Below are 17324 nucleotides of genomic sequence, written 5' to 3' on the forward strand. Positions count from 1 at the left end.
GCACAGAGGGTGAGATTGACATGACACGTGTGTACGACAACTCTGGCCCCTTACCAAGGGCAGAATCAAATGTCTAATCATAGGCAGAGCAGCAGCTGAGAGTCCAGAAGAACGGTGAAGGCTGGGCTTGACAGTCTCAACTCCTGTGTGTGTGTGAACTCCAAGGAGAAAGTGAGCAGAGGGCCTTGTGGGGACTGGAGAGTGGTAGTGTGAGTTGTGAATATGGGAATAGAAGATTCTGCCTGTTAAGAACTGGACCCTGTACTGAAGTTGTGAAGACAAAATATCTAAAGCACAGAAATCATGGGAGCTGAAGAAGAAATGCTCATCACTCTGTCTGGAGGTGCCCCCTGGGGCTTCCGCCTGCAAGGGGGTTCAGAGCAGAAAAGACCCCTTCAAGTGTCAAAGGTAGGACCTTGAGATGTGAACTGTGGGAGCAAAGTTATTCTGCTGAACTAAGATATCCCTACTGAGTTGGGCATCTTTCACTACTGTTAAGGAATACAGGAACTCCTTACCGTGGCAGCAGATCTTAAAAGGAAAACTTGGGTGGTGTGCTCAAGCAGGGTGTGAGGTGGGCTGCAGGTCCTGGAATAGATGCTGTTGAGGTAGAGACAAGTGTCAGGTGAAGATCTGCTTCAGTACAAGCTCAGAAACTTCGTAAGCTGTACAACTCTCCCGAGTTGTCAGCAGAGCTATAACCATAGTGACAGTGCAGGGAAAAGGGCTCAAATATGGAAACTTCAATACTCATGTAAGACATCCAACTAAAGAACAAGTAACTTAAATTGAAGCAGTAAAAGCTGTATTTTTAGTTCATCTGTCTGTAACACTTCATTACTTCATTCCAGCTTTCAAAATAGATGCACATTTCTTAGTGCCTCTTGTGTTGGTGAAAGTTTCTCATACTGTCTTAAGTGAGTATTTGTGATGCTCTAAGCAGCAAATACTGGTTTAATTTCAAGAATTAAAGAAAAACAGTTGTTTGGATGGGAGATGAAATAAAAATAATTGAATAAACATAAATCTTGTGTTGCCCTACTTTTGATAAACAGCTGTTACTGTTGCCTTTTCAGAAAGACTACTAAATAGCTTAAAAATTAGTGGGGAAAAAAGGTCTTCTTTATTAAGCTGCATTAGCCTTGACACAATGATATCTTGGGATGTGTCACTGGAAGGCAGCCAGCAGCAGGAATGAAAAAATGCTATGCCCAGCTCCTTCTGTTTCCTTAAGCAGACCATGCCCCTGAGAGAATTTTGAAGTTAAATGTTCTGTGTCACTTGGCTCACCCCAGATCATGGAGTGTTTGTCTGTAACTTCTGCCACATTGTTTGGAATCCCATAGCTTGGCCTTGAAGTGAATGTTTCTTATCTTAGAGAAAGATGATTTTTCTCCAGAAAAACAATTCTGCACATACTCATAGAGCTTCAGGTGCTAAAAAGAAAGAATCAATATCCTTGAAACAGGTGTCTGGCATCAGTGGTTCTTAGTAAAATGGAATTTTCAGGGGCTACATTAACTCTGGATGGTCTAAGGTTATTTTGACTCTTGTGTTTTGCTCAGTAGACAAGAAACTGGGACTGAAGAGGGAGGAGATTCTGAGTGTCTATAAAGATTACTCAGGATTGAACGGTGTCAAGAACTAGCCATTACCCAGGCTAAGTTGCACATTAGGGTGAATGGAATATTGCTCAAGGATTAGTAGCACTTGCAGGAAGGTATTAACTAGAAGCAGCTCTCACCCAGATCTGGGTGCTGTACTTTTAGTCTAGTAATACAAATATATATATAATTTTACAATACTTGGATATTGCATTAAGAATAATTATGGAAAATATAATTGATACAAATCCATTTGAGGCTCAAAGTATAGATCATTCTTCAAGCAGGATTTTCATTTTATAATTATCTTTCTTTTCTATTATCACCCAGAATTTAATAGCATCCAGTGACCCTACATACTGTCTTAAAGGCAATGCCATCTAAATAGTCTCCAAAGAATGGATTTGTACGTCCTTACCAGGTACCCAGGAAGATCATATCTGAATGTAACCTGCTTAAAAGAGAATAAACTGCCAGGTGTCATGTGGTAGAACATACAGACATGAATAGCTGATAGGTGCCAGGAGATAACTGAGTGGATACAGTTTGTGTCTCAGAGATTCCAGTGCTGTCATTTTAGACAATTCCAACTTATAGGCTAGAAAAGTCATAGTAATAACACTAAGGAAAGATGCTTACCCTTGGATGCTGAGTCAAATGTACTTTTCTAGATGAATTAGCGATAAAAAGTTAATTTGGGAAATTAATCAAGTATAAAAAATACATTATATATAAATGATACATGTTGTACTTTGGTAGAGATGCTGGAATTGCTAAGTCAGACTAGTTTAAGAGTCACTCCTTGTCCTGCTTCCTGCTTCCTTTGTGTTTCCTGCAAGTATTTCAGAGGAAGTTGTAAATTTCACCAATGCATCTAATTTTTGAGTAATGCAATGTGGAGGGAAATCCTTTCCCCTCATGTAGTTATTGGCATGCCCTGGGAAGTATCTAAGAATTAGTAGTCTTAGTGGTTTACCCTATACATAAACAGAAAATTGTTTCTCAACAACTAGTACCTTACTTGTCTAAGTCTCACATGATTTCCTAAATAAGATTTGATAACATCAAGCAACCAGGCATTGCAAAGACTAAATGTTGCACTAAGTGGGATTTCCTGCTTGAGTCGCTCTTGTCAAAGCCCTTCACAATTCCTCATCTTATGTGATCAGTGTACACAGTTCACAGTCTTCTTGCCTTTATGCTTTCTAAAGTTTACATCACCATCATCTTTTTATTGTTTCTCTTTATGGAGATTATGATAAAATTAATCACTGATTGCTGTTCTTGGTATCTTTTTTTTGTTTTGTTTTCCTGAAAATTCTTTGGGTGTACTGTATGCTTCTTCACATACCTAGAGAAAGACACTGGAATTACATACCTGTGGACAGTCTCTTGGTTTGCACATAACTGGGCATGAGCCAGCAGTGTGCCCTGACAGCCCAGAAGGCCAACAGCATCCTGAGCTGCATCAAAAGAGGAGTGGCCAGCAGGTGGAGGGAGCTGATTCTGCCCCTCTGCCCACTTGGAGCACTTGCATAAAGCTCTGGGATCCCCAGTGCAGGAAAGATGTGGACCTCCTAGGGTTTAGAGGATCTAAATGATCCAAGGGATGGAGCAGCCTCTCCTATGAAGACAGGCTGAGAGAGTTGGGATTGTTCAGCCTGGAGAAGAGAAGGCTCTGGGGAGACCCCACTGCAGCCTTCCAGTACCTAAAGGGAACTTATAAAAGAGAGAGAGAGAGAGATGTTTTAGATGCATAGAGAGTGATAGGATAAGGAGGAATTACCTTAAACTAAAAGAGGAGAGATTTAGATTAGATGTAGGGAGGCACTGGAACAGGTTGCCCAGAGAAACTGTGGGTGCCCCATCCCTGGAAGTGTTCAAGGCCAGGTTGGATGGGGCTCTGAGCAACCTGGTCTAGTGGAAGGTGTCCCTGCCCATGGCAGGGTGGTTGGAACTAGGTGACCTTTAAGATGCCTTCCAACCATTTTATGATTCTATGATAACTAATTTTGTGTTCAAGTAAACTTACGGTGCCAAACCAGCTGTGCCTGCCTTGGGATCAGAACATTGCTTCTTCCAGCAGTGCCCAGTGGATACTGAGGAAAAAGCGCAAATTTAAATAACACGAGCAAGATTGAAATGCTAGCATTAACACTAACTGGTTTTATGGTTCCAGATTTGCCTATCTTAAACTTGCCTACAAGAGCACATACTGACTCTTTTGTTCCACCCAAACAATCATTTGCTGTGTCCAGGTGCTAAAATTGTCTAATGTGAATCTGAAGGCTGCCGTACTGATGTGTATTTGAAAGATGTACCATTAATAATTCATCTCATAAAAACAGACACTATAAGAGTAGAGAGTGAGACCAAAAAATAAACAAAAAACTTTTAAGTTTTTAGAGTTTTAAGAGCCTTCAGTGAGAAAGAATAGATGATTTTTCAATGAGGGTTGTATTAAAGTATCATGCTGTAATAAGTAAGCTGAAAGAAAGGCAGACATTGATATGCTCAGCAGGCAGATACACAGCATGATCAAACATCAACAGAGGACATTAATCATTCTGCAGAAATTACAAAGGTTAGGAATATCAAGAATTAGAGAAACAAAGAGGGAAATAAAGACTGAAGAACACAAAAAGCAAAGGACAATCTTCATTTTGTTCTTAGTTACAGCTATGTCCTTTAAAGTGAAATCAGTTGAACTACTCTGGATTCATACTGGCTTATTGTGATTCCTAATGAAGCTTTTACCTCTTACCTAATGAAGCAGATAAAGTCTAGTGGGAGTTTACACTACCCCTCAACAAAATAAAGCTGATTTGGTGTAGCTCAGTAGCTGTGGTGCACATGACAACACAACACAAGACATCTTGGACCAGAAACAGTCATCAGGAAAGAAAGAGAACAAACATAAACACAAGATGCAAAAAGGATCCACAGATGGCAAGATTTTTATTTTAGAAAGGCTGAGGGAAAGTACATGGTCCTCAGATGTAGCTGTAACTGATGAGAAGGTTCATGCATTCTGAAAAGAGAGTAAGAAGAACAATACCATCAAGTTCCTGGAGGATTTCTTTGCAGTAAGGATCTGTGCATCAAATGCATTTGAAACAAAACAAAATGTAAAATAGCTAGTCTGAGAAAAGCTGTAAGCACTAATGCCATTAATCAACCAAAGTAGAAACCTAACATGAAATTATATTATGGAAATAATTTTTATGAAGATGAACAAGACAAACCTGCCTTTAGGGATCCTGCTACAAAACAAGATTTATTCAATGAGGGGGAAATTTGGTTACTTTCTATAAAAAGCAAGGAAGGCACTTCTACCTCCAGCACAAGTAAAAGTAATACTGACAAAATAGAGGAAACTGAGTCTTTACAGCTGGTGCTGATGATAGAGGCAAAGGACCTGGGCATATTAGTGCATCACTAATGATAAGCCAGCAAAATTATGTGTCTCTGAAAAAAAAAGAGGCAAACATAAACAAATGAGCCTCAGGTAGCCATGTCTAACAGAGGTAGGAAGACATTGATGTTACTGACTAATGCACATGGGGGAATTCAATGGAAATACCATAGTTACAGAATCAGCCACTTTCAAGGAAAAGAGATGTAATGTAAAGCAGCGATAGAAAAGGAGGGGAGGAGAGAAGGCTTCTTTCACCTAGCAAAGTATTGAAAGAGGTGACTGCAATCTACAAATAGATGTTGAGCAAATATCAGCAACACTATTCAAATATAGGTGACAGCACTGACAGCACAGAACAACTAACCAGGGAAGTTCAGCAATGATTTTCCAATCTAGAAAAAGAATTGAAAACCTTTTGAGTCAGTTTATGAGCTGGAGTAAACAATATGGCCTCTGAAAACGACAGAGGATTGGCCCTGGTAGCTCAAGAGACTCCTTTCAGTTGGCTGTTCTGTACAAATACTCTGCAACTGTGTTAGAGGAAATGTTAGGGGAAGCAGTAACACAGGATTGTATTGGTTCTAAAACCAAAAATTGTTTTGTTGTTTAAGAGCAGTTCATCACAACCTCCTTTTTAGCTCTTTCCCACATTTTCCCACTTTTTCCTGTATGGCTCTGTGCTGATAATTCACTGTTTCTATTATGTCCTCTGCAAGATACCCTTGCTGCCTGCTTGCCATGTCACTGCTCCCTGTGACACACAGCCTGGCTGCTCTGTGCCATTCTCCTTTGCTCACGTGACGTTATTCCTGCTGGAGGTGCCAGCTCTAACCCAATAGGCCTGATGGCTTCCAGATTTGCGAGCACCTTCTCTTCCACTCCCCTTTTCAGTGGGTAGCCTGTTCTTTATCTGGTTTTGCAATGTTTACTGTCACACCTAAAAGAGCACTGCTGGTGGCCTAATATGTAGCAGTCACTAATGCTGGTTTTGGAATGCCTCAAGCTGCTTTGGGAGTGCTCCTGGACATATTTTATGGCCTGTCGGCACTTAGGCAGGTGCTACACTTGGCTGCTAGTGAGGGAGTGCATGCTGTGGCACCAGTGGAACTTTCCAACAACCTGGAAGAATCTCTTGATGAGAAGTTGCAGTGAAACCATACATGCTCCATCTATACCTGGTGCATTAAATGTACCTGGGACCATTCTCTGGTACTTATGCCAGCTGCTACAGAGTGTAATGCAGCCCAGCAATTAACATTTTCTATTCTTCCAAACAAAATGACCACATGCCCACAGGCAGTGGCTCTGGGAATGGTCTGTTCTAGCTCCCAAACTGTGCCTGGGAATTGTTCAGGACAGCAATAGCTGATCTGAGCCAAAGATGTACCAAGGATCATTTCAACAGTTTGATGCTAGAGTAGTTGCGGCCCAGAGCTCAGGTTCATTTGCTGACATTATTCAGCCTGCTACTGGCTAGAACTACTGAATACATCTATGGAGGGCGAGCCTGGTCTGTGATGTACATTCATACCTACAAGATGACTAAAAGATGCTGCAAATCACAGGAAGGTCTCTGTACTGAAGTGCCCTGGATCCTTCAGGTGAATGGGGTACTTCTCTAATCCATACTTGTGGCTGATCCTGTCCTCACTGCCGCAGAACAACGGTGCTTGTCCTCCTCAGACTACTGCTGAAAGGCTGCCTTTGGGTTAGTGAGTGCTGTCTTTTGGTGCAGTAATTCTTGCAATATGAATGCTGTGTCCAGTATTTTTTTGCAAATAAAAGTGGCCCTCCTTCTACTGAAACAATAGTAGGTATGTCATCTTCTAATTTGCCCTCTCTCAGCATAAATATTGTGGAGGCCTATTATACGTAAGACTGCTGCTGTTCAACAATTAGTAGCAGCTGACAAGAGTCTTCTGTTTTGATAAGGGTTTTCATTCAGGGCTTGCAAATGTTCATGGCCCCTTAGAGCGCAGTATGAGCACGCAGTGTGAAGGTTGAGAACACCTTGTTCTGGAGGACTGAAGCCATGTCTCTGGATTACTCTGCCCCATGTTCAAGAGTCTTTCCCTCCTTCCATCCCAGTTCAGTGCCTGTACCTGTAAAAAGACGTTTTGGTTGCTAGATTTGCTTATGAGCTCCAATTCCCTTAGGTTTAGATTCTAAAATCTTTTGTGGCCCAGGAGCCAGGTTGAGCCTCTGGAAAAAGGACTTACATGGGACATGTATAAGCATGTTTTTTCTGAACATTTAGTTGCTTTTCTCACAGCTCCTAGATGTGGGACCTGGTGCAAATAGTTGACAAATATATCTGTTCCTTCTAAATCCTTGCTTCATATAAAAATGCTTGATATCCTGCTGCTTACTCTGTTGAGGGTAAAATGCTTATCAAGTACTTTTAGTATCTATTACAGTACATGTGGCATTATTCTTTCTCATTGATATTACATTTCAATCACTTTTCAGCTCATCTACCATGAAGTAACAAATAGCTGAGGAGATAAAGCCTCTTTTTATCTACCTAGGGCCACCTCTGCCTAGAAACTTGCTCTCAGCAATGAGACCTGTGCTAAATTTTTTGCTTAGGAAAAAAAAGTGGATTGTTTGAGGTTGTTTTTCTCTTCCCTCTCTTGTATTATCACAACAAAAAACTCATTTTAAGGCACTTCGTTTAAGTAACAGAAAACCAACAGAGAGAGAAAACCAACAATCCCTGATTGTTTGTGTTTGTTTTATATCAGCTGGTACAAGTCAGAATTAAATCTAGTGCATCTAAGAAGTTGTTCTCTCTTTCCTGCACCAGCACACTCTAGGCAGTAACATATTTAACAGTAGTCTGACATGTACTTAACCAATTGACGGGCACCAGCATTCTCTTCCACTACCAGCTCTCATCGCTAAACCCCTTGCCCAGAAGCCACCCAAGTGTGTCCTGCCACTTAAGATACGCCTTTTCACCACTCTTCCTTGCTGTGTCCATCCCACAAAGTATGTGTTCTCTTCCCTCTTTCTTTATATAAAGACTCCCTAATTAAGCTTCACCATGGGTGCCTGTGAAGTAGGTCTGCAGAGGCACTGGATCTACTTTACCAAGAGGCAAGTCATCCAGTGTCACCTCTTAAGAAGGAATACGATTTTTCGTCAGGAAGTTACCAGAACTAATTTCCTGTGTAGCTGTAATGCTTAGTGTAATTATAACAGATTAAAGTAAATATTCTCCTGTAAAATAGCTTCCAGGAAAAACATGGCATTGCCATGAGGATGTGATGTTATTTGCTACTTAACAGATAAGGCATAGGAAAAGTATCTCACTGAATCTCTGTGTTCAGGTGGGCAACTGAGATAAAGAAAGACTGCTGAAAAATGTCCTGGTTTCCAGGCTCCTGCCTTTTATGGCTCCCAGTCTGAGTGTTTTCTCCAAGGTCACACAAAAAATCATCCAGGTCTTCTGAATCCCACTCTAGCCATCTACCCACTCTAGCCATTTCCTCACTCTAGCCACAGGGGTATCCTTCCTTGCACAAAAAGATTAGGCCCTGGCCTTGGAAGAAAACTAAACTGTTCCAATAACCAAAATGATATCAACACACATCTTCAGAAAGAAGGAAGAGATGGAGGGTGTTTGTTTCTGCTTTTGCATCTAGCAACTGCTCTGTTTGTGGTTCAGCTGAGCAGGAAGTTCTAGGAGGAGCAGACCCACATGCTGGTTGGCTCTTGCTTGAGTCATTCCATTTTGGTAATGATTTATACCACAACAAGTCAGGTCTTACCTCTCCATGAGAACCCTATGACAGGATTACATTTCACATAAGGCTGGGAATGAAATTTAAACACTGCCAGGTTGTATGGAGTGTTGGATCCCATGGCATTGTAGCTTCTGGGGGAAGGGGACAGCTGTGTGTTGAGAGATGCAATCAGAGAGTGGAAGGGCCTTGGATGGGAAGATGAATTGTATTCACTAGACAACTCTGACTTGGACTGAGGTTGCTAGGTTTCTGCTGGAAAGACTGTAGGAGATTAGGGGAAGACTGATAATGTAATTTGTCTTCCTACCTTATAGTCTGAGCTTTCCCAATGAGAGGAAGCAGGAGGTGGCTTGGGGAGGCTAGGGGAGAGGTGGATGGCATGAACCTACACTGCAAACCATTTCTATTTACCCACAGCCTATTTCCTTAGGAAGAAGCGGTGCTGGCCAGCAGGGAGAGTGGTTGCAAAGTTTTAAGACAGGTTCTCTGGGCTGTACTGAGGCAAGATGTGAAGCCACTGAGTTACTATCAGGATTCCTCTATTCTTAGCATCCCAGCATGTGTTCAGCCCCCACATACCACTACCTAAATATAGTCCCTACTGAAGGACAGATGCTGCCAAGTTGCATCTGACCCCCTCCTCTCTTGCATTCTGTTCCTGAAAGCCAGGCTGAATTCCCCAAGACACGTCCAATAGTCAGCATGTCCTTTTGTCTGCCTAGGGCTGTACAAGGAAACTTGTACTGTACTGTTAAAGCCTGATCTCAGCCCTGGCCTTCCTGGCCTCTCTTAGCACTGACCTTCCTTTCAACAATTCTTATTCCTTTCCTCCTCAATTGTTGCCTTACTCTTTTCCATATGTTTGCTCCCAGCTGCCTCTGTCCTTTCCCTTCTGTCTGATTGAACACAATCGATGGGAGGAAGCAGGCAAAGTAATGAAAGAAAACATGTGTCTCTGTGTGCATGTACCTAGGTGCTGCAAATACCCAAACCCCTTTACAAGAGTTCTTTTGTCACTACAGAACTCCTGCAGAGAGGCCAGGGAGATGGATAGTTTTCTGAGTAAATGTATTCCAGTTCTGCACACTGATTTGTTTTTCCAGTAGCATAAATCTGTAAAATTCTGAAACTGGGATTTCCTAAACCCATCTGAAATCTAAACAGGACATGAGTCCTCTCCCATGAGTCAAGGTATGCCGTGGCAGGGCGTGTCCACTGAGGCATGGAGTGGAAAGTGTAACAGTCAGTTAGGAGAGGCTCACAGAATTTGTGGGTGTCCCCACAGGAAAGGAGAGGTCAGTCCTCGCCAGTATGTGCTAGAAGGTCTGATAGTGTAATCCCCCAGAGCCAGGTCTGGGGCCAGCCCATACCACTTGTCAGAATCTGTCAGTGCTGCTTCTCATTTGCACAAGAAAGCTCTCCAGATACGTGTTACAGAAAACAGAGAGGTTTTCTCTTTGAAAAGCCACTTTTCCCAACTTTTCCTACCTCTTCAGAACAGCTGTTGGGTGACACCTTCCAAGCTTTCTGCAGCTTAAGCAGAAGCTCCCTGTTAGTGACACTTCATGTGGCTCACTGGGTGCCCAGGAGAGGGCATCTTTTGGACATGGGGAGCAAGTGGCTGAGCCTGAGGGCAGCTTGACCTTCAGGATGGGCAGAGAAGCCTGGCTTTTGGACTGGGCAGCCACCCTGGCCTGGGGCCTCAAAGGCTCAGTGCTGCCCTCGCTGTACACAAGACGTGCAGGCTACACGTTGTCATTAAAGTCTCTACAGCACAGAGCTGGCAGTCACATCAAAACTGCCAGGCTTGTATTGGTCTCTGTCCAGAGGCTCTGCAGGCTCCAGCACACTGCACTCTGCTGTCATGGCTGTGGATTAAGTCCTGTACTGTCCTTCTTTCTCTGCACAATCCTCTTCTGCGTTTAACTCCTTTGCTTTCCTCCCTGGCAAATGCAGTGGGGTAGGGGTTTGGCATAAAAATGAAGCTGTGGATAGGTCATTTCCCTCTGATCCCAGGAAGCAAATTCATAAACTTCCAGGGAGGGTTTATAAATCTGTGGAAGACTGAGCCAGACACATGTTATTTTCAGACTCTATAGGTCTCTTCCTGTGCTAGAAGAGACCTAGTCCTGTTTTTCCAGAAAGGAATGGAGACGTGGAAAAGTGCCTGCTGGATTGTAGAGTACCTCGGTACCAATAGTTGCTTTAGTGCATGTGCTTCCTGTCAGTTCAGTAAAATCTGAGCACAGACCAAGCCAGACCCAGCATCCTCACTAACCATGAGAAAAATGCATTGCCTGCTCATGATTATCAGCCCACACGGACTGCTTGTGTCCCACCAGCCTTCTCTGATATAAAGGTACCTGAAACAGCATCAGGCAGTGTTGGGAGCAGAGCCTGATCCTTCCTGCGTGGGAATCCCAAACAGTTGCTTGCAAAGACTTGCAGTACTGAAGGACCAGAGAATTGCAGGGAGCTTACTGTTGCTGTTCTGGCTGGTCACCAGCCCACATCCAGTTGGTTTCAGTGAGCAGGGAGGAATACCATGGGATGTGAGGAATTCTCAGTGCACCTGCTGACAGCCTTTAACCCCCAGTCCCCTCGCTTCACAACTGGGAGAAATACTCAGCAAGTATGTTCCCATCAAGTGCTAAGCACCAAGTACTTGGCTATGGAGCAGCGTTGGCCTTTTGGGGAATACTAGGAAACCTTCCTTTTAACCTCTTTTCATTAGCTGTTGTGTCAGTAGGCAGCACTGGAAGATGTGTGTGCTATACCTTCTCAGTTAACAGCTGCATCTGAAGGAAGTATCAGGAAGCAGCATTTATACTGTAATAGCAGAAAAGTCATTCCTCAGCAGTAGTTCATTACAGACCTACACATGCTCATTCCAGGCTTATATTAACAAGGAGGGAGATAAAGGACTAAAATGACAGAGGCTGATGGATGTGGCAGCTGGGATGAGCCAGTCCCTATTTTAAGCATGCAGGCAAGATTTGGGGTCAAGTTGGAAAGGCTACAGTGTGATAAAGTGCCACTGAATACAAAAACAACTTGAAGCATAGCCCTCTTCTTTCCATCTTCTTCCCCAACACCTCTCAGTCCTGCTGACAGGCTGATCTGGGAGGAGTGTTGCTCTTGTCTGCTCAAAACAGGCCAGGAGGGTCGAGCCCAGGGCACTCACACACCCCATGAGTGCAGAGGGCCTGGGCCCTAAGACTGGCCAGCCATACCATGAGACTTCCTTAGCTCCTCCAGCTCTCTCCTCTCCTGCTCCCTGCTGCTCCTGCAAGAACAATGTCAGGGCAGCAATCCTCCCACATTAATTTCTCTTTCTTGAAGCTGCCATGGGAGTGTGGGCAAAGTAGCTTTATGATGTTATAGATGAGTCTGGTGGCTCGAGCAGCAAGGCTGTGAGATGTGGGTGAAGGTGCCCTGTTGGGTATTACTTCTCTGCAGGGATCTGACACAGTTTGTTCACTGCACCCTCTGTTCAACAGCTCTGCACTGATTTGTCTTTCACTTAACTGCAAGAGCTGAAGAAATATTCTAGAAGACTCTACACATATAGTGTAATACTACCTTAGTCCTGAGTTGCTCTGACCCAGTGATTTTACTTGGCTATTCTTTTATGTGCAAAATGAGTACATTATGGGTGCCAAGCTGTCCTACAAGACTGTCTCCATTGTTTGCCTGTATGGGAGAGGTCTGTGATTTTTGGCTGAGTGGGCATTTGGTTTGCTTGCTTGCTTGCTCTAGCAGAAGGGCTACTGTGAGTTGGTAAGAAGTTTAACTGATGGATGATGGAAGGAAAGGGAGAGGAAACGCTTGGTGGAAGATGGGCATGAGAGGCCAGATCTAGGAGCTAGCCTGGAACTAGTGACTCCAACTCCCTTCTCAGATATAGCAATGCATATCTTGCACAACTCCTGTTAAGGCTAAAGATTTATTCCAAGTTTACACTTGTGTAACAGGACACCATATGGCCTGATGCAGATGTCCAGAAATACACTGACCAAAGCCATTGGAGCAGAAATGCTTAACAACAGAACATGCCTTGGAACCACCACCTCTCCCCTGTGTCAGCTTCCCTGAGGATGGTACTTGCAGAGGTTCTGCATGAGTCAGGGATCATACCAAGGAAGTACAGTAGGAGCATGCAGAAGGACACACGGTCATGTGCAGGCATAGTCTGTTCCCTCTCTGAAACACAGACTCCCTAACCAACTTAGGAGACAGGGAACAAGAGGGAAAGAGCATGTAGATATTCTTGAGTCTTTCATCTGCACTAAAGGACTGGGTTGGTGATCAGGTCAGGCCTATGCTCAGCAGAGTGATTCTTGGAATTAACAGGAATACAGAGACCAAAAGGCACAGCCAGGGCTCATCCAAGAGGATTAGTGCTCCACTCTGGCAGCACAGTAGCCTTAGGCCTTATTTTATTCTGTGAGGAATGGAGCAATAAAAGGGCCAGCAAGAGACAAGCAACTGAACTAAACAGCTGCTCTTCTTCCCTTCATCCCTATCCTCTCTCCTGCTTTTTCAGATTCGAAAGAGAAGCAAAGCATGCCGTGGAGGCCTGTGGGAAAATGATGTTCTAGTATCTATCAATGGGAAGTCATGTGCTGGCCTGTCCCATGCTAATGCCATGCAGATCATCGATTCGTCCAACGGCATGCTCAACATCCGCGTGAAAAGGTAACCTGCTCCCAAGTGCCAGTGCTGTGACAGTGCAGACAGTAGGGTGGTTTCATCCAGCACAGCAGCTATCCACATCCAGCAGAAAGAAGGCACGCAGGAAGCCTTTGGTTTCGCCATACTGCAAGGTGTACTAGGAGGACTTACCCATGCCCTAACATGGCTAACATGTGGCATCTCAATGTTTTGCCCTGTCTCTGTGCTGTTCTCCAGAATGCCTGGCCCTGGGGCTGAACTGAGCCCAGACATCCCTGTCCCTCAGGCTGAAGGGAAATGTTTGCAGTGTGAAGGCTATGCTGCAAAGAATGAGCTATTTAGTAACCAAGCAAGTAGATGTCAAAGAGGCAGTTCATCTCAGCAAGCAACAAGACACTCAGGTTCATTCTGGGTAAATAACTGTTCTCTAGAAATTGATTTGACTACACATTGAATAGTTAAGGCAAGACAAGATTACCGAAGTATTTATTACGGTGGGCTGTTGTAGTCCAACAGTCTGTAAACTGAGTGCCACAAAGATTAGAGGTGTGTGGCTGAGCCCCCTTTTTATGGGAAGAAATATCTGTGCCAGCCTCTCATTCAGGAGAATACTGGAGATCAGGCTCAAATTTAAGGACAAAAAATAGTCCCAGTAACGTTCCTCATCGTCCCTGTGCTAAGTTAACCCAGTGCGTCAGTGCATGCTGGATGCGGCCCAAGCTATAAATGAATAATCCTATAAAGATGAAGGCAGCAAAGCTGTATGAGGTCCTAGCTAGTCCACACTACTGCCTAAACAGAAGTCACCCTCAGAAAATCAGGCCCTGGTGAAGGGGGCTGGAAGATATGATTTTTCTACAGTCCTGAAAAAATAGAGAGAGCACTGTGAGCAGTGGGGAGGGACAGCCACGCTGGTTGCTGTCATCTCTAAAGCAGGAGCAGAGGTGGGCAGTGCTCAGAGAAGGAAAGCCTGAGCATGTAGGATCTTCCTCTTGGCTTCAGAGAAAGTGCCGGTGCCTTCTGATGTGCTTGCTCTATACCGTAGCTGTGATTAAGTGGGATGAGTAAGTTTTATACGAGCTGTCCAGAATAGCTCCTGGTCCCTTGCCAAAGCCTTATCTCACACCATTGGAGCCTATCTGCAGCCAACAGGTGCCTGGGCAAATTCTAATGGGTCAAATTCAGCACACTTTGAATTAACAAAGTGACAAAGGCAGGCTTCTCACAGCCCTCTGGATGGAGCCAACACTGGGTGGTTTGGAAAGAATGTAATCAGTTGGCTCCCCTGGAGTAGTGGAGAAATCATCAAATATTGCTTTCTTGATCACATGTCTATTCCCACTTCATATTTATGTTCCCAGAGAAAATACCAATCTTTCCTGTTCCGAAAGGAGAGGTAGCTGGATGACTCTGGAGTATGTGTATTTCAGAAAAAGAGGAAGGGACAGACACTGACCTGACAGTAGAGAACAAGAGAAACTGGCTTACAAGCAGTAATGCTTTTCAGTTACCTGGTCAAGTGTTTAAAGAAGAGGAGGGACTGTTCTGTTTTGCTTGTGGAACACTGAGGGTGCTACCCAGTGAGATTTCATAATGGCAAATAGTATTAAAAAAATAAACCACCAGAGAAATTCTCCCACCCTAAGCTTCCACAAAGGTTTGCATTTGACATAGATTTTTCACAGTTTAGAATTGGGATACAAGTAATGAGTTCCACAGCTTTACAGAGGCAATGCTGTCTGCTTGGCTTCATGGTATGCATATTCAGAAGGCAAATACTTAGGACTCCTTTATAGCTCTTATAAGCCTTGGTGACCCTGACAAGAGAAGGAACAAGTTCCCTGCTCCATCTGTGTGGGCTGGTGTCAAACTGCCATTGAAGTCCAGACTCACTCTTGAGGAGAGGGAAGACAGAGTAGGCTCTTTTCCTGTTAGCACAGCCAATTCTGCTTCCCTCTGGAAGCCAGCAGTAGGGTTGACTGCACCAGTCTGCCTGCACCTACTCCAGTTATCTTTCCAGATGTCTTAGAGGCTTGAAGTTGGTATGTCTAAGCCAAAGGCAAATGCCACCATGGATTGGGCTCGCCAGCATGACTGCATATGGTAATCAAAACCCAGGCACTGGTAGCTAGCTTGTGAAGCAGTCCCACAGGGAGCAGGCTAAATATTAGAGTGGTCTCCTACCACTGGATACCAGAGTCCTATCCCCAAAAAACACTTGGGCCTTTATATCCTAAGTATTTTCTATTTACTCCCATGCAGAGGTCAGGGCAAACAAATAGCACTGACTTCTTTGGTGCCCAGTCTGAACTAAAGCAGTTTGGGAGTGCCAAGATCTGCAGGGCTGACACAGTCTCAGCTGCAGGAGCAGCTGGAGTGCAGTGTGATAGCTGAGCACCAGCCGTTCTCTGCTGACAAGCTGCAGGCTGAGGGGTAGTCACACTGTCCTGGGGAATGCTTGCTATGCAGGAATTCATCTCTCCAGGAGAAATGCCTGGGGAGCTGATTAAGCTTGGTAGATTTTTTATGGTTTTAGAGCATTCTGACTTTTGAGTGCTTAACACCTAGTTTCCATAGAGTCATGAAGCAGAAAATCAGAATGAGAGCATGTAGCTGATGTCAGAGATGAGTCTGTCCTTGGCACCTACACTTCAGGTGTCTGTACCACCTGAAAAACACCTGTAACACCATCTCAATCCATAGCCCTCTCTCATGTCAGGGTTTCTTTCCAGCTTAGCCACACAAACCAGACCTCGCTCACCACTTTTCCTTTTCCCCACAGGATAGTTGGTGGGGACCAGACTGGTCCAAGGCTCCAGCGTTCCCCTTCTCCAGGGCAGCATGTGCTCTCTCCACCATCCCTGCTCAGCCCCCCGGCACAGTTACTCAGCTCTGAACCAGCAGGAGCCCCAGCCACTGCACGGCCCTCACAGCCACGGAGGTCACAGAGGCACCTGGAGAGCCTCACGTCCCCACCGGACAGTGAGGCCTACTATGGTGAGACAGACAGTGATGCTGACAACGTGGCACAGGAGAAGCACCGCCGGGCTCGCAAGAAGAGCCCACGCTCGCCACCTGACAGCACCACCAGCAGGGCAGATGCACCTCAGGACGAGGTGTCCCTGTCCGAACAGAGTGGCTACGAGAGCATGCCGGAGGCTGCTGCGCAGGGGGGAGCAGAGCTGGCCAGCTCCAGCGGGGTGGCCAAGAGGGAGATTGTCTGCCTGCCTGGCAGTCGCACAGACACTCCATTCTCAGACAGCGAGGGACAGTTGCGGCCACCGTCAACAGAGGGACGGGAGCCTTCTCCAGAGGCAATGCTCCTGCCCCATGCCACCAAGGCTATTCAAGCGGAACGCCATCTCATCCCCATGGTGGGGCCAGTGGAACATCCGGTTGATGAAGACCTAACCACCACGTATGCAGAGAAAGCCAAGCAGGCCAGTAAGTCCTCTAAACTGCCATTCACCCATGCCTTTTTCTTGTGTCCTTCCAAAAGCCTTATTTCTGCAAATATAAGGTGGGTTAGCTCCTCTAGCTTGCAAAGGAGCAGAGTCACATCAGACCTGCAGAGACCAGGGCTTCCTACTGCAGCTTTGGCACTGGGGTCTACCTCACCCAAGACATCCTAAGAAACAGATAAGAGAAAGTGTCTGGGGTCAGGAGTCTGGGAGTCACTCATAGAGGCTGCAGCCATACAACCAGCTGTGCTGTAGCACCTCTATGTCCTGGAAAAAGGATGGAGGTCATTGTTTTCTTCAACACTTTGGGCTAAGAAGACTCAGATGACATGATGGTGTCAGGAAAGAACTTGGAGGTTAAATTTCCCTGGCTTTACAGAAGTCTTATGGCAGCTCAGTTTGCTCCTTAGCTACCTGT

The 17324-nt window shown here is 44.8% G+C and overlaps 1 protein-coding gene across 1 annotated transcript in view; it reads left to right on the top strand.

Moving 5' to 3' along the window:
* The first annotated feature begins 41 nt into the window (after positions 1–41).
* Positions 42–17324, top strand: part of SYNPO2L (synaptopodin 2 like) — a 33262-nt gene continuing 15979 nt past the window's right edge. Inside the window, exons 1-3 of the mRNA XM_042018681.1 lie at positions 42–408; positions 13318–13469; positions 16228–16889. Of these exons, the coding sequence (XP_041874615.1) occupies positions 304–408; positions 13318–13469; positions 16228–16889 (919 nt within the window). The 5' untranslated portion in view covers positions 42–303. The remainder of the gene's footprint in view (positions 409–13317; positions 13470–16227; positions 16890–17324) is intronic.

Source organism: Corvus kubaryi, unplaced genomic scaffold (assembly GCF_017639235.1).
Source record: "Corvus kubaryi isolate FWS band 111438036 unplaced genomic scaffold, C.kubaryi_AGA036_p1.0 138, whole genome shotgun sequence".
In the NCBI taxonomy this organism is placed as follows: Eukaryota; Metazoa; Chordata; class Aves; order Passeriformes; family Corvidae; genus Corvus; species Corvus kubaryi.